General features: G+C 38.1%; 1 protein-coding gene across 1 annotated transcript; it reads right to left on the reverse strand.

Moving 5' to 3' along the window:
• Positions 1-931: 931 nt before the first annotated feature.
• cdc16 (cell division cycle 16 homolog (S. cerevisiae)) lies at positions 932-15,217 on the reverse strand. Its single transcript, XM_012864379.3, has 18 exons — positions 14,995-15,217; positions 14,747-14,801; positions 11,979-12,076; positions 11,842-11,880; positions 11,613-11,750; positions 10,095-10,254; positions 9,877-9,971; positions 9,093-9,226; positions 8,157-8,236; positions 8,019-8,068; positions 7,849-7,922; positions 7,627-7,752; positions 5,533-5,685; positions 5,248-5,311; positions 5,097-5,158; positions 4,414-4,549; positions 3,984-4,074; positions 932-1,693 (listed from the first exon to the last, which is right to left on the reverse strand). The coding sequence occupies exons 1-18, from the start codon at positions 15,040-15,042 to the stop codon at positions 1,440-1,442; spliced, it is 1,857 nt and encodes a 618-aa protein (XP_012719833.2). The 5' UTR covers positions 15,043-15,217; the 3' UTR covers positions 932-1,439.
• Between the last annotated feature and the right edge of the window lie 407 nt (positions 15,218-15,624).

Below are 15,624 nucleotides of genomic sequence, written 5' to 3' on the forward strand. Positions count from 1 at the left end.
TACAAATCAAACATTTATACTCACTGTATAACAATCTAGTCCAGTTTGGATATATTATGCTTTCCTTTTTTTTTAATATACTGAACCCAACAACTGAGACTGAATGGGGGAAAGAAATGCTTTTGTAAGGCTTTTAGAGATACAGAGTGACTTTGGGTAAGATCTTGCTGAAGTTCACCACAGCATATAGCTGCAGACTATATATACTGATTCAGCACATACATGTAATTAGCATTGGCACAATTTCTTTCAAGGTCAGCATAATAAAAATCGTAAATAAGCAGACATAGTTGTTTGATAAGTTTTTTGTTAATTATACCAGGTAGAGATTTTGAGTTGGGTGGTCATTTTAACTGTCATCATACACATTTTTTTAACCGAAAGAATAATTAGTTAAATTTAACTCTACAATTAAAAACAAAAAAATCAATAGTGTTAACAAAAACTACAATTACATATCAAAAGTATTTACAAAAATATCCAAGTATTTAATATATTTTTTACAACAGTACACAATAAAGCAAACTGTGACAGTTAAGACATTAGTGTACGTCATTTTACTCTTTTCCATACAGTATATGACTCATACTTAAGTCAGTTTGACTTCTCCTAATGTCTGCCTTGTCTAAAATTATGACTTATGAAATTTGATCCAGATTCTTCAAACCAGCCATTTAATTCCGCCCCAGATGTTAACTAGGAGTCAAAAACCAACTTTAGCGTCACAGCCATGAACATTTTATTAGAGCGAGGGCTGCTCTTTCCAACTGGAGGAGAAAACAGGTCTATGAGAACTCCAACTGACAGCAAACTTTTTGGTTTTATTCTTGAGACCCACCCAATACACCAAAAGGTTCTACCACAAAACGGATGTATTGTGTAAACAAACAACATCACATAGACACACACACAAAAACAAGGCATACTAAAGTTTCAAGGTAAATGCATGGTTTATTGTAGCAACAACCAAGTTGTTAAATTGCCAAATCTGATTATACTCAGCTGGCTCTTTCTTCAGAGTGAAAATCCACAGGTTAGGCAGCAGCGAGGATCCCGCCACAGGCATTAGCAACAGACTTGAAATGTCTTTTTGTTGTGAGGTGTGTGGCTGTGTTTGCTCCTGTCAGAGGGCCACATGTTCCCAGTGTTTTTAACCCAAGGTAAAACAAATTCAACCCTTCAAGCAAGGCGTGTGTTGACTTCCCCCTCCTTTAAAGTGCATCCATGTGAAATTATGGTATAGATACTGTATACAAATTAATTCTTTCTGTTAAAAATGTTCACAAGAGCATTCTGATACAAAATAACACACAGCACGGGGAATCCACATGGTGGAGGACAGCTGCTTGACTCTTGGGCTGACAGTTGTCCTCGGGCTTGGATATGTGTACCTATGGCAACCAGTAACTACAACAGCTCCACCACCTGACAGGATGAAATCACGTGCTGGTGTCTGATAAGGTGTCCAGCATCACGTCGCTCTCGTACATATCGCACTCCAGAGTTAATGAGAGCCGCAGAGGCGTCTCCAGCATCATCTTTTCCTGATTGGACGCTGACGTTTCCAACGACGACAAGTTGGTCTCCTCCGACCTCGGCGTCGCTTGAAGGTCATTTGACTCTGATGTGTTCAACATCTTCATCAGCGCTGGAGTGTTTAAGCTGCCTCGCACTTTGTCATTGATGTCGGTGCCTTTAAAAAAAAAAAAAAAAGTCTTAAATTTTTTTTTTTACACAGTTGCAAAATTAAAATAAGTAGAGTTTTGCATGTTTACAATGTTTCTTGTCTCTCTTAATCTTTTTTACGGCAATTTAAATTCAAGAAAGTTGAAGATAAAAGCAAAGTGAACTATTGCAATTATTTTCCTGCAGTCTTTTGCCAGGCAGATATTCAGAAATTAACTCACGTAATCTTTAGCAAAAAGTCGCAGGGCCAGATAAAATTCATTTCATTTTCCAAATTCCAATTTATTTTCTCCCCCAAATTCCACTTTTTAATTTTCTGAATTCACCATTGTAACTATAAAACCCCAAACGTTTGGAATTATGTTAATTAAAGAAACTGGGAAAATGGCCGCTGCCCGGAATCTGATGATGTTCAGTTTGATCGGTTCAGATTGGTCACAGACTATTTAACAAAATGCCATGTTTTTTTAATTCAGCAAGAAATGTTTGGGCTTTATTCAGGCTGCAGAAAAGGATCATGTGTTATCTATTGGTAGTCTCCCACATGTCAATCACTGTGGGCTCACCTAGCTCCAATGTGCGTGGCGCGTCCCTTGATAGTTTCATTTTGCTGCGCATGCGCACGTCTAGTGTTTATGTATCATCTAGCTCCGCTGCTCTCAGCGAATACTTTGAAAATGGCTGAGAGTTGCAAGAAGCAAACTGTCTTACAGGTTTATGAGAAGAAGAGGAAGGCCTCAGTAGAAAGAAATTAGACCAGAGTGTATTTGGGAGATTTTTCACGCGATCCCCCTGAGGAGCAGAAGAGCAGGTAGGCTGCTCTTGCGCAGTTATTAAAAAAATGACTTGGGCATTTCTAACCTATATTTCTGGAAAAATCATCCACTCTACCTTAAGTGCTGCTCTTATATATTGCTATATTATAGCTTTCAGAGAGAATTTGAAATAATCTTAAAATCTGCATTCCCAGCTTAAATCTTTACAAAAGCTGTAGATTGGAAATCAGCCACAAAACTCTGATAGCCACATCTCAATTATTTACACATTCTTTATGCATTCACCATTTTATTCTAAAATAATAAAACAGAAATAACTGTTTTCCTCCAAACAGCAGTCATAGTGACAGTGATAGTTTGCAGAAGCATGGATGCATGCAGGGTACATCGGTTTATATTGACTCAATTCACTTGTTGGCTTCATCCAGATTATAGTTTCAAGACAATCATGGTGGATAAAATGTCTGCTTCGGTGTTTAAATGAGCCAGGTTCTAAAACGTTTAGCTGTCTTCAAAGGGCAAAATGTTCTGAAGAATAAGAGAAATCGTAGAAAGTGTATCAAAACAAGAGGTAGGAAGCTCTGCAAGTACCAAGGTTTATCGCACAAGCTCGATGCTCGAGCATCTGATAGGAAGGCACACGACATCGGCTAATGATGAGAAGACAGCAACTTTAAAGTCTCAGTGTGGTTTTAAACTCTTGAATGCTCTTGGTGAACTTTGACAGTTTTTCTGTGTGACACATTTTTCTGCAATGTGTGTAAGCAATTTTACTTCTGCTTATTTTTATAAACTAATTGCATAGATTAGGGGTCCTAAAACGCCAAAACAGAGAATCGAGGGCCTCTGACTTTTAGTTGGGCTCATTCACCTGACTCAAATGGCCAAAACCTCATCATCAAGCAATTAATGTCCTACTATTGTCAAGTTTTTGTTATTCAGGCGTGCTGAAGCAAAAACATCTCAAAGGATAGGAATTTAAGGTCCCTGGGATAAATAAAATAAAATAGCACCATTTCCTTGTATATCAAAAACAATACAGAAAATATTATTAAAGTCATAAAGCACAGACAATGATAAATTATCTTATATATATTTTAATAATTATATCAAATGTGATAAATGCTGTTTAGAAATACAATACATATATATGTGGCAGATTTTCCAATTCTTTACTTTTATTATGTTTAAAAAAAAGAAAAAAAATAATGAATTTAATAAATTGTTCCTCTTTTGGTTTTGCACTAATGAATTACCCAAGACCTTAAAAACATAAAGATGTTGAATAAATTGGCCTTTCAATTTTTTTAATGCATAAAGAGCTTTTTTTAAACTTGTTTTTTGGTCTTATGTTAAAATTTTATATCTATAATTTAACGTGCAACATTTGTTCCGAATTTATTTTGCTGAATAAAGAACAAAAGTGCAAATTTTGTCTTTCATATTGAATAAAATTGCAGAAAATATAAAAAATTAAATAAAGCAAATATTTGTTTTGAATATTGTCGATATAACACAAACCTATATATGCGTCCGTGTCCCCGATGTACATCTCAATGCAATGGCCAAGCATCGACACCGAGAAAGTGTCGTCCCGTTTCAGCCCGAGAGCCTGTTATAGAAAAGAAGATTAAAAAGTCACTCTGGTATAAAAAAAAAGATCAAATTACAATTTTTTTTATTGTTTAAAAACACTCCCCAAGCACACAAACACAAAAAAATCCACAATTTGTGGATGTTCTATAATTTATTGTTCTTTTATTCCAATGTTTTGTCTCCAAAGTGATCGGGCAGCTAATTGCTGGAGGGCTATGATTTATGTCACTTTTTAATCCTTCTTACACTTAAAAGAAAAACACCGCCTCTGGCTTTAACATCAAGAAATGACCAACCATGATGAAACTTTGCGTAGACGGAGCGATGCTGAGAGATCGAAGCCTTTTTAACTCACCGTATGAAAGTAGTCTATGGCACTTTCAAAGTCCCCCATGAGGCTGTGCACGTATCCTATCGCAGAGTACGTAGAGGCATGCTGTGGGATCAACACCAGTGCTTGACGATGGTACTCCAGAGCCTGGTCGTACTTTCTACAATATTAAACAACACATTTTAAAAAGCTATCCAAGGATCAACACAATTTAATAAGCAAACAGTTCAGCATAATTAAAAAGCACGCTCTATTAAGATATGTCAATATCATTGATTGAGATTGACGTTTTTACAAAGATCCACATTTTTTTTTTTTTATAACAGCTGCAGACTTGTTATCTAAGCAGGTAACGACAGATTTACAACAAATCCACAGTAGGTTCCAGTTACAGCTGGTGATCTATTCATAGTCTTGAAAAGAGAAAACACATAAAGTATCACTTTGATTCAAAGCTTTTCCATCTATGTTGCCAATAATCCTAATCACATGGTGCTATTGTTCAGTGCACACACCATCTCATCTAATTTGGCCTCATCACTCAGAGCTCCCCCCAAAAAATGGCCGGGGACAAAAAGCTGCTCCATATCATTCATCAAGTACCTGTGTTTGTAAAACAGACTTAAAGCTATAGCGAGGGTGATGGCACGGTTTGCTGCGAGGAAAGGACAAAGAATACCACACAGAGAAAGTGGCGATACACGTACTTTAGCTTTCGGCACACGTGACCCAAATTGTTCAACAGAGGCTCCCACTTGTCCACAGTAACCTAAAATGAAATCAGAGGACAAATTATAAGTAACTCTTATGATGAACTTGTGTCTTTGAAGTCATCCAATACTCTGAATCAGCTGTCACCTCATTCCCGATGGCTTTGATTTTCTCCATCGCGTCCAGGAATAACCTTTCTGCCGTCTTCCAGCTGAACCAGCCGAGGAGAAAAACAGGCAGATGCTCTATAAAACGACATCTCGGCAATATTTCCACAGCATTGTGTTTTCATTTCACCGACAGTGGTCAGATCAATAAAAAAGATCAATCAAAATACTGCACAAAGACTAAAATTAACTTAAAAAATTAACTTAAAAAAAACAAATATCTATTCGATTAGTGGTTTTGTTTTGTTTGGAGCAATATACTCACTCTCCGTTTTGAAACGCAACCACTGCCACCTCATGTATGACGAACGGGTCTTCTGGGGCGATACTGAGCGCCTGGCTAAAGAACCGCTCAGCCAGCTTGGAGTTGTTAGTCAGACCGTACTCCAGTCCAATGTAGAGCATGGGTAAGTGACATCTATGGAAATCAAACAGCAAGCAATACGAGAGAAACTGGGTTTACATCATTTAACAGTAATTATTTTAAAAAAAGAAAAGTAGTTCTAGAACAAAAAGTAAATCTTGGCAAGAAAAAAAAAATCTGGGACCACAGCGATTATAATAAACATAATCAGGAACTGCTTAAAGTTAGCAGACGGAGCAATTGTACTAAGCCTGCACCAGACCACATCATTACTCCCTTGTGTAAATCAGCAAATATTCCAATAAATCCTAGACCTCTCTAAATATCTCTGCTTCTTAATATCCCATATAAAACTGCTTTTTGCAGTTATTAAAAAAATGACAATAGCTACCAGACTGACTGGTTAGAGAATTTCAAAATCTGTTCATCTACCGGAATTTTCTAGGGCTGCAATTAACAATATTTTTATAGTCGACTAATCGATTGATTATTTTTTCAATTAGTCAATTATTCGTGGTTATTTTTTTGTTGATCTCCATCACTACAGTTGCATGTAAAAATATTTTGACTCACCTGTTGTCTATACACCTTTGAACGCCTCTTTATTGCCTCTTGTTACCACAATCCTTTATTAGCTTTATAAATGATTTTAAATTTATAAATATTTTTAATTTAACTGACTACTACTACTTTTTATATTTCTATCATATTATTTTACTGTAAAAATGTTTTTAAAACAATATTTCTGCCTTCACGGGTTTTATGTTGTTTAAAAAGATTTTAAACTAGTGTATAAAAAGGGGAGCACATTAACATGTTTGCAGTCAGGCCTGTTCTCTTTGAGTAGGCAATGTTCCCAGAATCAATAATAAAAACCAGCTAGTTACTCATTTCCAAATATACTCCATCGCACTAGTCAAACAAAGTTAAAACTATAACGTCATTGAAACACAACACTGAAATAAACCCAATGATAACTGTTAACATATCATCCGATTGAATTGCTGCGGTAGATTCAGAACAGTCTGGGCATGGAGGCTTCCTATTCCAGTGCTGAGGAGCCTGATCACCCACTGAGCTACAGCTGGGCGAAGCGCAGCGAGAACTGACTTAACGACATGGCGGTTCTAGACAGGGGCCAGTGCACCTGCAGAACTGGTCCTGACCCATGTAATGGCCCCTGTACTAATGATATTAAGTACATTTCTTATGATGATATAGGCTGACAAAGATATCATAACTGATTGGTCACTTGGACCAACTGTATTTTTTACCTTTACAGGTGTACTCTAACAATAATTAAAAAAATTAGGTTGTTTCATGTTTAGCTCCAACCATATTGCGATAGGATCAGGGGTCAGCAACCAGCAATTGGCTCACTTAATATATGAAAGGATGAAATATTAACACACACCCCCCCCTCCCACCTAATATTTTGTTCTGTGCTCCCATGAAAAAACACTGGCCCCACCCTGGTCCCCCTGCTAAGTTTGGTGTAGAACCACCACTGCAGAATGGGCATTCACAACTAAGTCATATCTGGATAAACCAAGCAGATATTTTGGTTTTACACAGCTGCATTTTAAACTAAAATCAATCTAAAAGTTAATTTTGTATCAAAGAAAGTGTAATTTACACATTTTACAAACTTTATTTTCTTCTTCTTTCAACTATTACTGCACCTGTAGTCATGAGAGGGTCATGTGACAGGGGGTTGCTCTTTGGTCACTGGGGAACTGACGCTATACTGCCCTCTGCTGCAGCCTTAGTGAACTGCGTGTCATTTAAACTGAAATGGAAATATTGAGACCGCCGCAACGTTTATGTACTTTTAAACGACGCGCCGACGCATGAATTTTGGCGTGGACAATTTTTCATTATCGACATTGTCTGTGTCGACTAATCGTTGCAGCCCTTGTGTGTTCCCAGAAAAGCATGTCACGTTTAGAGAACGGGCCAAAACAGAAGACTGGATTTGACAGAACCACTTCTTACCCTTTCATCAGCTGAGCAGCAGTGAAGTATGCAGCCATGGCTTGGTCGTGCTCACTCTCCACAGCAAAAGAGTGACCATAGGCGATCCACGCGGGACCATAAGTTCTCTCCAAAGTGGTGGCTTTGCTACAGGAAATATGCAAAAAGTCACAAGTCAAATTTAACCTGATTTAAAAAAATTAACTAAGCAGGAGGGCATTTTATTAAACTGCAAATGCCTACCTAAGGTATCGCCTAGCATGTTCATTTTTGCTGCCAACCATGAGATAGTAGCAGCCAACAGCAAACCATGATACCTAGGAAAATGTTATATTTGGTTAGAACACAAATATGCTAGAAATATGCTAAAAAAAAAAAGTTAGGTATACAAATGAAGAAGAAAAAAACCTCACTGGATTGTTGGGGTACAAGTCTACAAGTCTGTGTGAGAGATAAAACAGCTCTGCAGAGAAACAAAAAGAAAAACTGAATTAGTCTTAAAAAGTAAAACTGTCGCTTTAAATGAATGCACACCATGCGGGTTCCATTACCATTTGATTTTCCAAGCTCTACCAGCGTTCCTATATGAACGGGTAAACAGTTGGCATGAAAAGGGTCTTTCACCATCACCCTGAAAAGCAAATAATATGTTTAAAAACCAGGGCTGTACGGTTTTGCCAAAAACTTAAATTGCAATATATTTCAACCATAATTGCAATGTAATTCTCTGCATTAACCACAACAAAAATGTCCTGCAGATAAAGATGCTTGTAAACAAGGATTATTTAAAACAAGGAATCTGCTTTTATTACTCAGAATATTATTCAAGATAACAGCTTTTAACTGTTGGCCATCAAACCTTGTTGAACATAAAGTTCAACCAACAAGCAAGTCTATGTATTAAACAGTTTGACTGGCACTTAATGCCATGGTGAAATTCCTGAAAGTTTCTGGTAAAAAAAAGTATGATTATATAAACTCTAAAACAAATAATAAAGATTTTCTCTCTGCTGCAACTTTCTTCCCTTCCATGTGGAGGCAAACCCACTTTAAACATATTAATTGCCAAAAATTGCAGACATCTGCCATTTGGAATTTGTGTTTTTTTAAAATTGCGATTATATTGCAAAATGCAATTATTGTTAAACACACAACTAACTTAACAAAATAACCTAACTTCTTAATTAGACTTTTAATAAACCTCTGGAAAAGGTTTTACAGACCAACCAGAAGCCAAAGCTGGAGGTTATAAATATTTTAAACATCCTGTTTTTGCAGGAAGTGGAGAAAAAACATCAACCATTACAAAGTGTTGCACCTGCTGTTTGCTTCATTATTTTATGCAAATGCATAAGAATAAGAATTCAGTGACTTCTGATCCTCACAAAGAAAATAAAAATATTTATTATGAACATTTTCAGTGGAACTACACATTTATTACAGAAGAAAATCACCAAATTATTAGAAAAAAAAATATGGAAACCTACGTTGATGTGAGTTTGTAGCACATCTTGAAATCACAGTTATAATAATGCCTCTCTGCAAGAGACACGACTACATCCAAGTTGTCCTGGAGACCGTTGACCATCTCAGGCACCACCAGATCGCTGGGCTTGTTATACTGCAGAGGAACAGAGAATTAAAGTGCGTAGGGAGCTTTACGTCATCCGTGTACGGAGGGGAAAACATTATTCCACTAAACGTCTTCGACCCGCTCAATTGAAAACTATATATAATAAAATAGATGCACCAATGAATCAGCCAGAGATCAAAATTAGAAAACTTTGCTCTATTTGGAACCGATAGGGTGGTGAGAGGTCAATAATGAAAAAAAAAAGCTGTATTCCTAATTTTATTAAATGCAACAAAGCTAAGGAGTCCCATTATTTTTAGTCTTTAAACCCATCAACCAGCACCATGCACTTGGATGCAACCTATGAGGTATAATAAAAGTCAGGTAAAGGTTAGGAACGTCTGCCATCAGATTTAAAACTGCTACATCTATCGAGGAACCTGCAGCACATTTTTTTTTATCTTTTATGTGTTATAGTTGATAAAAAATAGAGGAATTTGGTATCTACTGGGTAAATAAATTATAATATACTCCTTATAAAGTTTTATTTAATATAATACAACCTGTTTACAATTGCATTGTTTATAATTAGTGTCTTCAGTAAAAAAAAAAAAAAAAAAAAAAAAAATGTTTTTTTTATGCAAACCAGAAGCTAAAGTGAGACCATTACAAAGAAAAGCCAGTGTGGAGCCTCCTACCTTCTTTAATTTATTCTCAAAAAGGAAGTGTAACAGCTGCTCCTCTTCCTCAGTGCACTGCTGACTCAGAGGAAGAGAGTCCAGGAAGTCCTTCTCTATTGGAGGTGAAGAACGATGGCTTGTGTGAATGGAACGTCATTACAGAAGATAGGCGGCACACACGGGTTCAATTGGAAATAAATGAGCAAAATGACGTCACTGCAACAGATGAACCTCACCTTCCTGTGCGGTCAACATGTGGTGGGACGTTAAAAGGTCAAAGGCTTCAAAGCAGTAGACATCTAGTTTCAAGGCCTCTTTGTAGCTGAAGGTGGCCAGGGGTCTGTTGTCCATGGCATCATAGATTTTGCCCCGCAGGAGGCAAATGGAGCTACTGATCTGAAATTTTTCAGAGACGGGGAAGAGGAACAGAGGGAAATCATGGAGAAATACGACTTTATTCGCAAATTGGTTTCGTGTTTAAAACAACCTTTAAACAAGAAGTCATGATTGTTTAAAAAGAGTAGTTTTGCCAATCCTTTCAATAAACATCATGCATAAAAGTAATGAATATTTCACACTGAGGTGTTATTATAGGGTTTTGTAAATCTACATTTCTCATTATTACATTATTTAGGAAATGGCTTTCCATATAGCTGAAACCAGGTTTCTCCAGACATCCGTAAAAAGCCCCTTTTTTCCGTTGTCATTAGATAACCCAGATTATTTATATTTGCTAAACATGGAAAAAAAGAGATATTTTAGAGATTTTTTTAATTACTTTCTTTAAACTCAGAAGTTTACATACATCAAGGTTAAAGTGTAACTCACCAAGTTTATCATGTGAACTTATTTAGTTCTGCAACATTTGTCTTAAAACCATCTTAGTGCTGCCCTCTTAGGGTTGAACAGTGGCTACTGCAGTTGAATTTTCCTATTGGTTCAAACAAGCTTTGGTCATCATCGGCCAGCATTCGGGTATAAAATCATCGCAGTCAGAGACACAGACACATAGCGAGTCTGAATCGCGAGCATTGGTCGATAGTATAGAGCGTTTGTTACTGCTTTGAACGTTAGCCCGTATTAGCCATGATGCTGCAAATATTTCTTCACCACTCTGAAACTCCACCCATCCCCTCCTCCACTGCTTCGGCAGTGCCGTGAACCAGTGGCTCAAACTGATAAGCCCCAACCTAGCTAGGCTCCACAAAGCGTCCCTCAACCTTCGGTGACGAGAAGGATGAAAAGACCGATCCATGACAAAACCACCAGTGGTCCCTCTTCGTGTTTCAACATGTCTCTTTCCCTCGTGCTGGGTCAGGGTCTCTTAGCACTGCCCACTTTGTTGGCATTTTTCAAAATGTATGAGTGATTTACCTTTTAACATGTCTTTGGACAATTTCAGAACGTCTAGTTTTGTTAATATTTTTAAAGCACACTGCAGACATGCTGCTGCTTTGTAAAACATTGTGGAAAATGAGAAGAAATTATTAAAATCAACTGTGGTCCTCAAAAGGTCTGGTTGATCCTTGGGTACAATATGTAGATACGGTTTTGGAGGGCTAACTTCTCGCTCTAACCCTGACTCTGCATATTTAAACATGTTTTGATTGGGGAATCAGTGGCACCTATGCCTGCAGGCTGACGCGTAAGAGAGGCTTACTGTCCAGAAACATTTAAGATAAGACAGTCTTTATTGATCTTACATTGGAGAAATTCACTGGAGAAATTCACTTTTCAAGACAGCTTTAACTTACGGAAGCGGGCGACATGTCCCATTCCTTCGCAGGCTCGGTCCCGCTGTCGTCCTTTTCACTCCTATCTTGTAATTTCTTGTTAACAGGCTCCTCTGCGTCCAGGATATCTAAGGCTTGCTGGAACTCTTTGGCAGCGTACTAAGAAAACAGAAAGAGTTGCATCTATGTGGGTCACCTACAATTACACACACACGCAGGAAACAGTTCGCCACTTTAAAGTTTTACTTACGTGACACCTTGCAGCAAGATACTGACAAGCTCCATACAACTGTGTGACAAAACATAAATGTCATTATGCAGCTTAACTGTTTGAGACAAGTTTACTTTAAACTTAGAACTGTGCCAAAAACTTCATATGCCGCCTACTTTGTCGAGTTTTCTTGAACGGAGGGCATGTGAGGCTCTGTGGTACTGGGAGGTGAGGTAAAGGCACTGAGCTAGCCAGTAGATATCCTGGGGATCTTCTGCACGGCAAACAAAGACACAGACTTGTTACATTTTGATGCTGCAACATCATTGGTGAGAGGTTTAATCCTGCTGTCACTGGGCAGTAACTGTGTTCAGGGTCCCGACACAATTTTAATCATAGTTCTACAGCATTCCAGACTCAAATTTTCTAAACTTTTAAAACCAACTATTTAAATAAGAATTTAAAAATAAATTCAAAACAGGTGGGGTGTCATTCACCCATGAAGTCAGGGAATACAAATGTTTTCCTCTATGCCATTTTCAGGAAAACACCAAACTCCATTCTAGGGCTGGACGATGTAGAGGAAAAAAAAAAAATCATATAAAGCATAAAATAGAAATCATATTTATCGATAATCATCAAAAAATTCAATACATTTATTTAAGTGCAGCCCAGCCCTGGCTATTTTATGCTGCCGCTTAATGACCTATTTTTAGATAAAGAGCTCACAAACACTGAATTCAATCTCAAACCTTGATTCAGCCAACTTTTCTACCAAATTCCAACTTTTTTTAAAAAGAAAACATCGGCTTTCTGACCTCTATGAAGGGGGCGGAGCTTGATGACAGAGCGTTCCTGGATCCGTGTTTGTGATTGGTTGGGAGGATGTAATGATTTATTAACCTACATGATAGGCCAGAATGTAAAAAGAAGGAAATCTGTTCTTCTACTGACCATTTTTTGTATTGCACTTTACGTCTATCGTAAACATCGTGCTTCTAGGTTAATTCTCGCAGCGGAGCGTCGCGTAGTGCAGCTCGAAGGGGGCTGTTCATCAAGCTAATAACAGCTAGTTGTAGCTGATGTTGTTCGGGAGATTTATAGCTGCGCTGATACACCTTCCAAGTTTTCCCGACTTTTGTTGCTCTCAGACATCCGCGACGTAATGCCCGTTACTCTCATAAGACGATAAGCATAACGGTCTACTTTCAACACAACTTTGACAACTTTCAGCATAGCGGTCCATTAGGCTGATATGCGCTGGCAAGAACCCTGTACTGCACGCTTTTGCTTACTTTTCTAGACCGCATAGGAACCCTGTGTTTTCTGCTACGACAGCTGCTCTCATTTCGGCTGCAGTGGTCCGAAGCAACAACGGAACAGGAAAACCAAAACTCTTATGAAACAACCTACATAACTTTCAATGCTCTCTTTTGCCCCCCCCCCCCCCCCCCCCCCAAAAAAAAGGGCAGCAATTGTGGCTCAAGAGGACCAATCATAAACATATCTAAAGAGAAACAACATTTTACCCCAAACAACAAAGACAAGCTGATATTGCTGCACTTAAAATATATGTTTTGAATTTGTTGATAGTTATCGAAATTTATCAATATGATTTCTATTTTATCGATGTTTTTTTATATACATCATCCAACCCTATAATAATAATGCAAAAAAACTGACATAAAATAATAACACTACCTTATTAAGGGTGATGGGGAGATGCAGCTTTAGTTTCACATCATGTCTGACTATTTTCTTTTTTTGACTGGCTATATTTCCAAGCAGCCAAATTGTTTTTTCTTATTGTTGAGGGAAACATGCAGTAGCTTTTCTCAACTAGAAAGGATACAGCAGCAATATGGGGGAGGGGCAGCATTCTGTTACTTTCCATTGTATGCATTGTACATTTAATTTACTTTAAACAGAAAGAATGATATGGTGAAAAAAATGTTTATGCTTTGAAACTGCAACTTATAACACACTTGTTATACTTTGATACCAGTAAACGGCCTGTGGTCCTTATTGAAGGAGTGAAATTATCAATTTCTCTGACCACACGCGTGTCAAGTTACATTTAAAAGCCCCACTCATCTAAAACAATTTGCTTGAGATGAACCCTGGCTTCATCCCAACAACCCATTACATCCATATCCAGAATTAAAAAATGTGTCAGAGGCTTCTTTTCATGGTGAGCAAGAAAGTGATGCTAAGTTTCACAAAACGAGGGTCGCTGGTGAATATTCTCAGTCATCCAGGTCATGGTCATTCCAAAAAAATTCACACCCCAGATGGTTTGAAAGGGGTGTGAAGGAAGCCATCTATGTTAGGAGAGAGAAACCAACCTTAAACAGAGGAGGAGGCCTTAGGTTCCAACTCTCAAAAAGTTACAATACAACTAATAGGATTAATTCGGGCCAATCATCACCTTAACTCTCACCCTCATATTGGTGATCAAAACATCGCTCCTTTAAGCCAGGCCAACAACAACCCTAACGACTCGTTACAGAGGAGTGGACCAGTTTCGGTTCAATCTGCTGGCTTAATGGCTTTAACGACCGCTCTACTTTTTTTTGGAACAAAACGAGGGGTTTCAGATAAACAAAAATAAAGTTTCCCTTTTCAAACGATCATTAAAGAGATGACGGGGAAGGAGGCGGGACGATGAAACCGATTCCCCCCTGGTTGATCAGTTTCATTAAGTTGATCCCATCCACAGTTTGCTTTGATCAGAGCTGGAGCAATTTTATAAAACCCTGACAACAGGAACGATGATCAACATATTACGAAAAGTCCCCAGGCTGCTGCGCCTTAAACCCGAACGTCAATCCGCTAGGCAGCGGCGGGATTTACCATTCTACTCCGGAGGAAAAAATAAATAAAGGTGCGATCGCTGGAAAAAAAAAATCAAGTTTAACAAAAAACACTACCGACTGCTACTCACCACGAGAAAGGGATGCAATCTTGTCGGCCCAAAACAGCGCGCTTTGGTACTGTTGCTATCAACAAACACACACAAGGAGACACGGGGTTAAATCAAACGCACAGCTTTCATTTAGATGACAGTCGTTTTTGAAGTTGCTACGTTAGGGAACGGTAAAGGATTTTTTCCCCCTTTTTCGCCAACTGTGCTGAGAGTTAGCATCAGCTAGCATCACACAGCAGCCAAGAAAAAAGGTTTAGTTCTCTCACCTGGTCAATGTACTGCCGAACTCGTTTTCTGAGTCTGTCGAGGTTCATCTTGTTTTTATGTATTTTTTGTTAAAGTTGACGTTGTGGGTTTTAAAACAGGGACATTCCCGGGGAGGGACTAAGCTGCACAGTACGCGCTAACTGTTTAGCTTCGGCAAATCAAATCCGCGGCTTCTCCCTGCAGCACCAGCGCGTGTTCCGCCATAGAGTGCGGTAAGGAAACTCGAGCCGGACGAATAGTTCCGCCTCAATAGTTCTTCTTCTTCTGTAGTGTTTTACGGTGGCTGACAAACAACTTTTAGGTGCATTACCGTCACCTACCAGAGTGGAGTGTGGGCCGGGAAGCCACCCCATCAATCTAACACACCATATTTTTGTTAATGACCCCGTTCTTCTAATAGAAGGGTCATAAATCGTTTTTTAAAGTATTTTTCTTTTCTTTATTTTGATATTTCCTCTTTAAGAACTCTAAATTTACTGAAATTAATAATGCTCAAGCATAATCTGATAAATTTATTTTTGATTTGTTTAAAAATATATTTGTCACAAGTAATGTGTCGACTGTGCTACCCACATAAGCATACCAGTTTAAACATGTTTAAATTGTATGAAAGCTTTGAGAACTACATT

Source organism: Fundulus heteroclitus, chromosome 7 (assembly GCF_011125445.2).
Source record: "Fundulus heteroclitus isolate FHET01 chromosome 7, MU-UCD_Fhet_4.1, whole genome shotgun sequence".
In the NCBI taxonomy this organism is placed as follows: Eukaryota; Metazoa; Chordata; class Actinopteri; order Cyprinodontiformes; family Fundulidae; genus Fundulus; species Fundulus heteroclitus.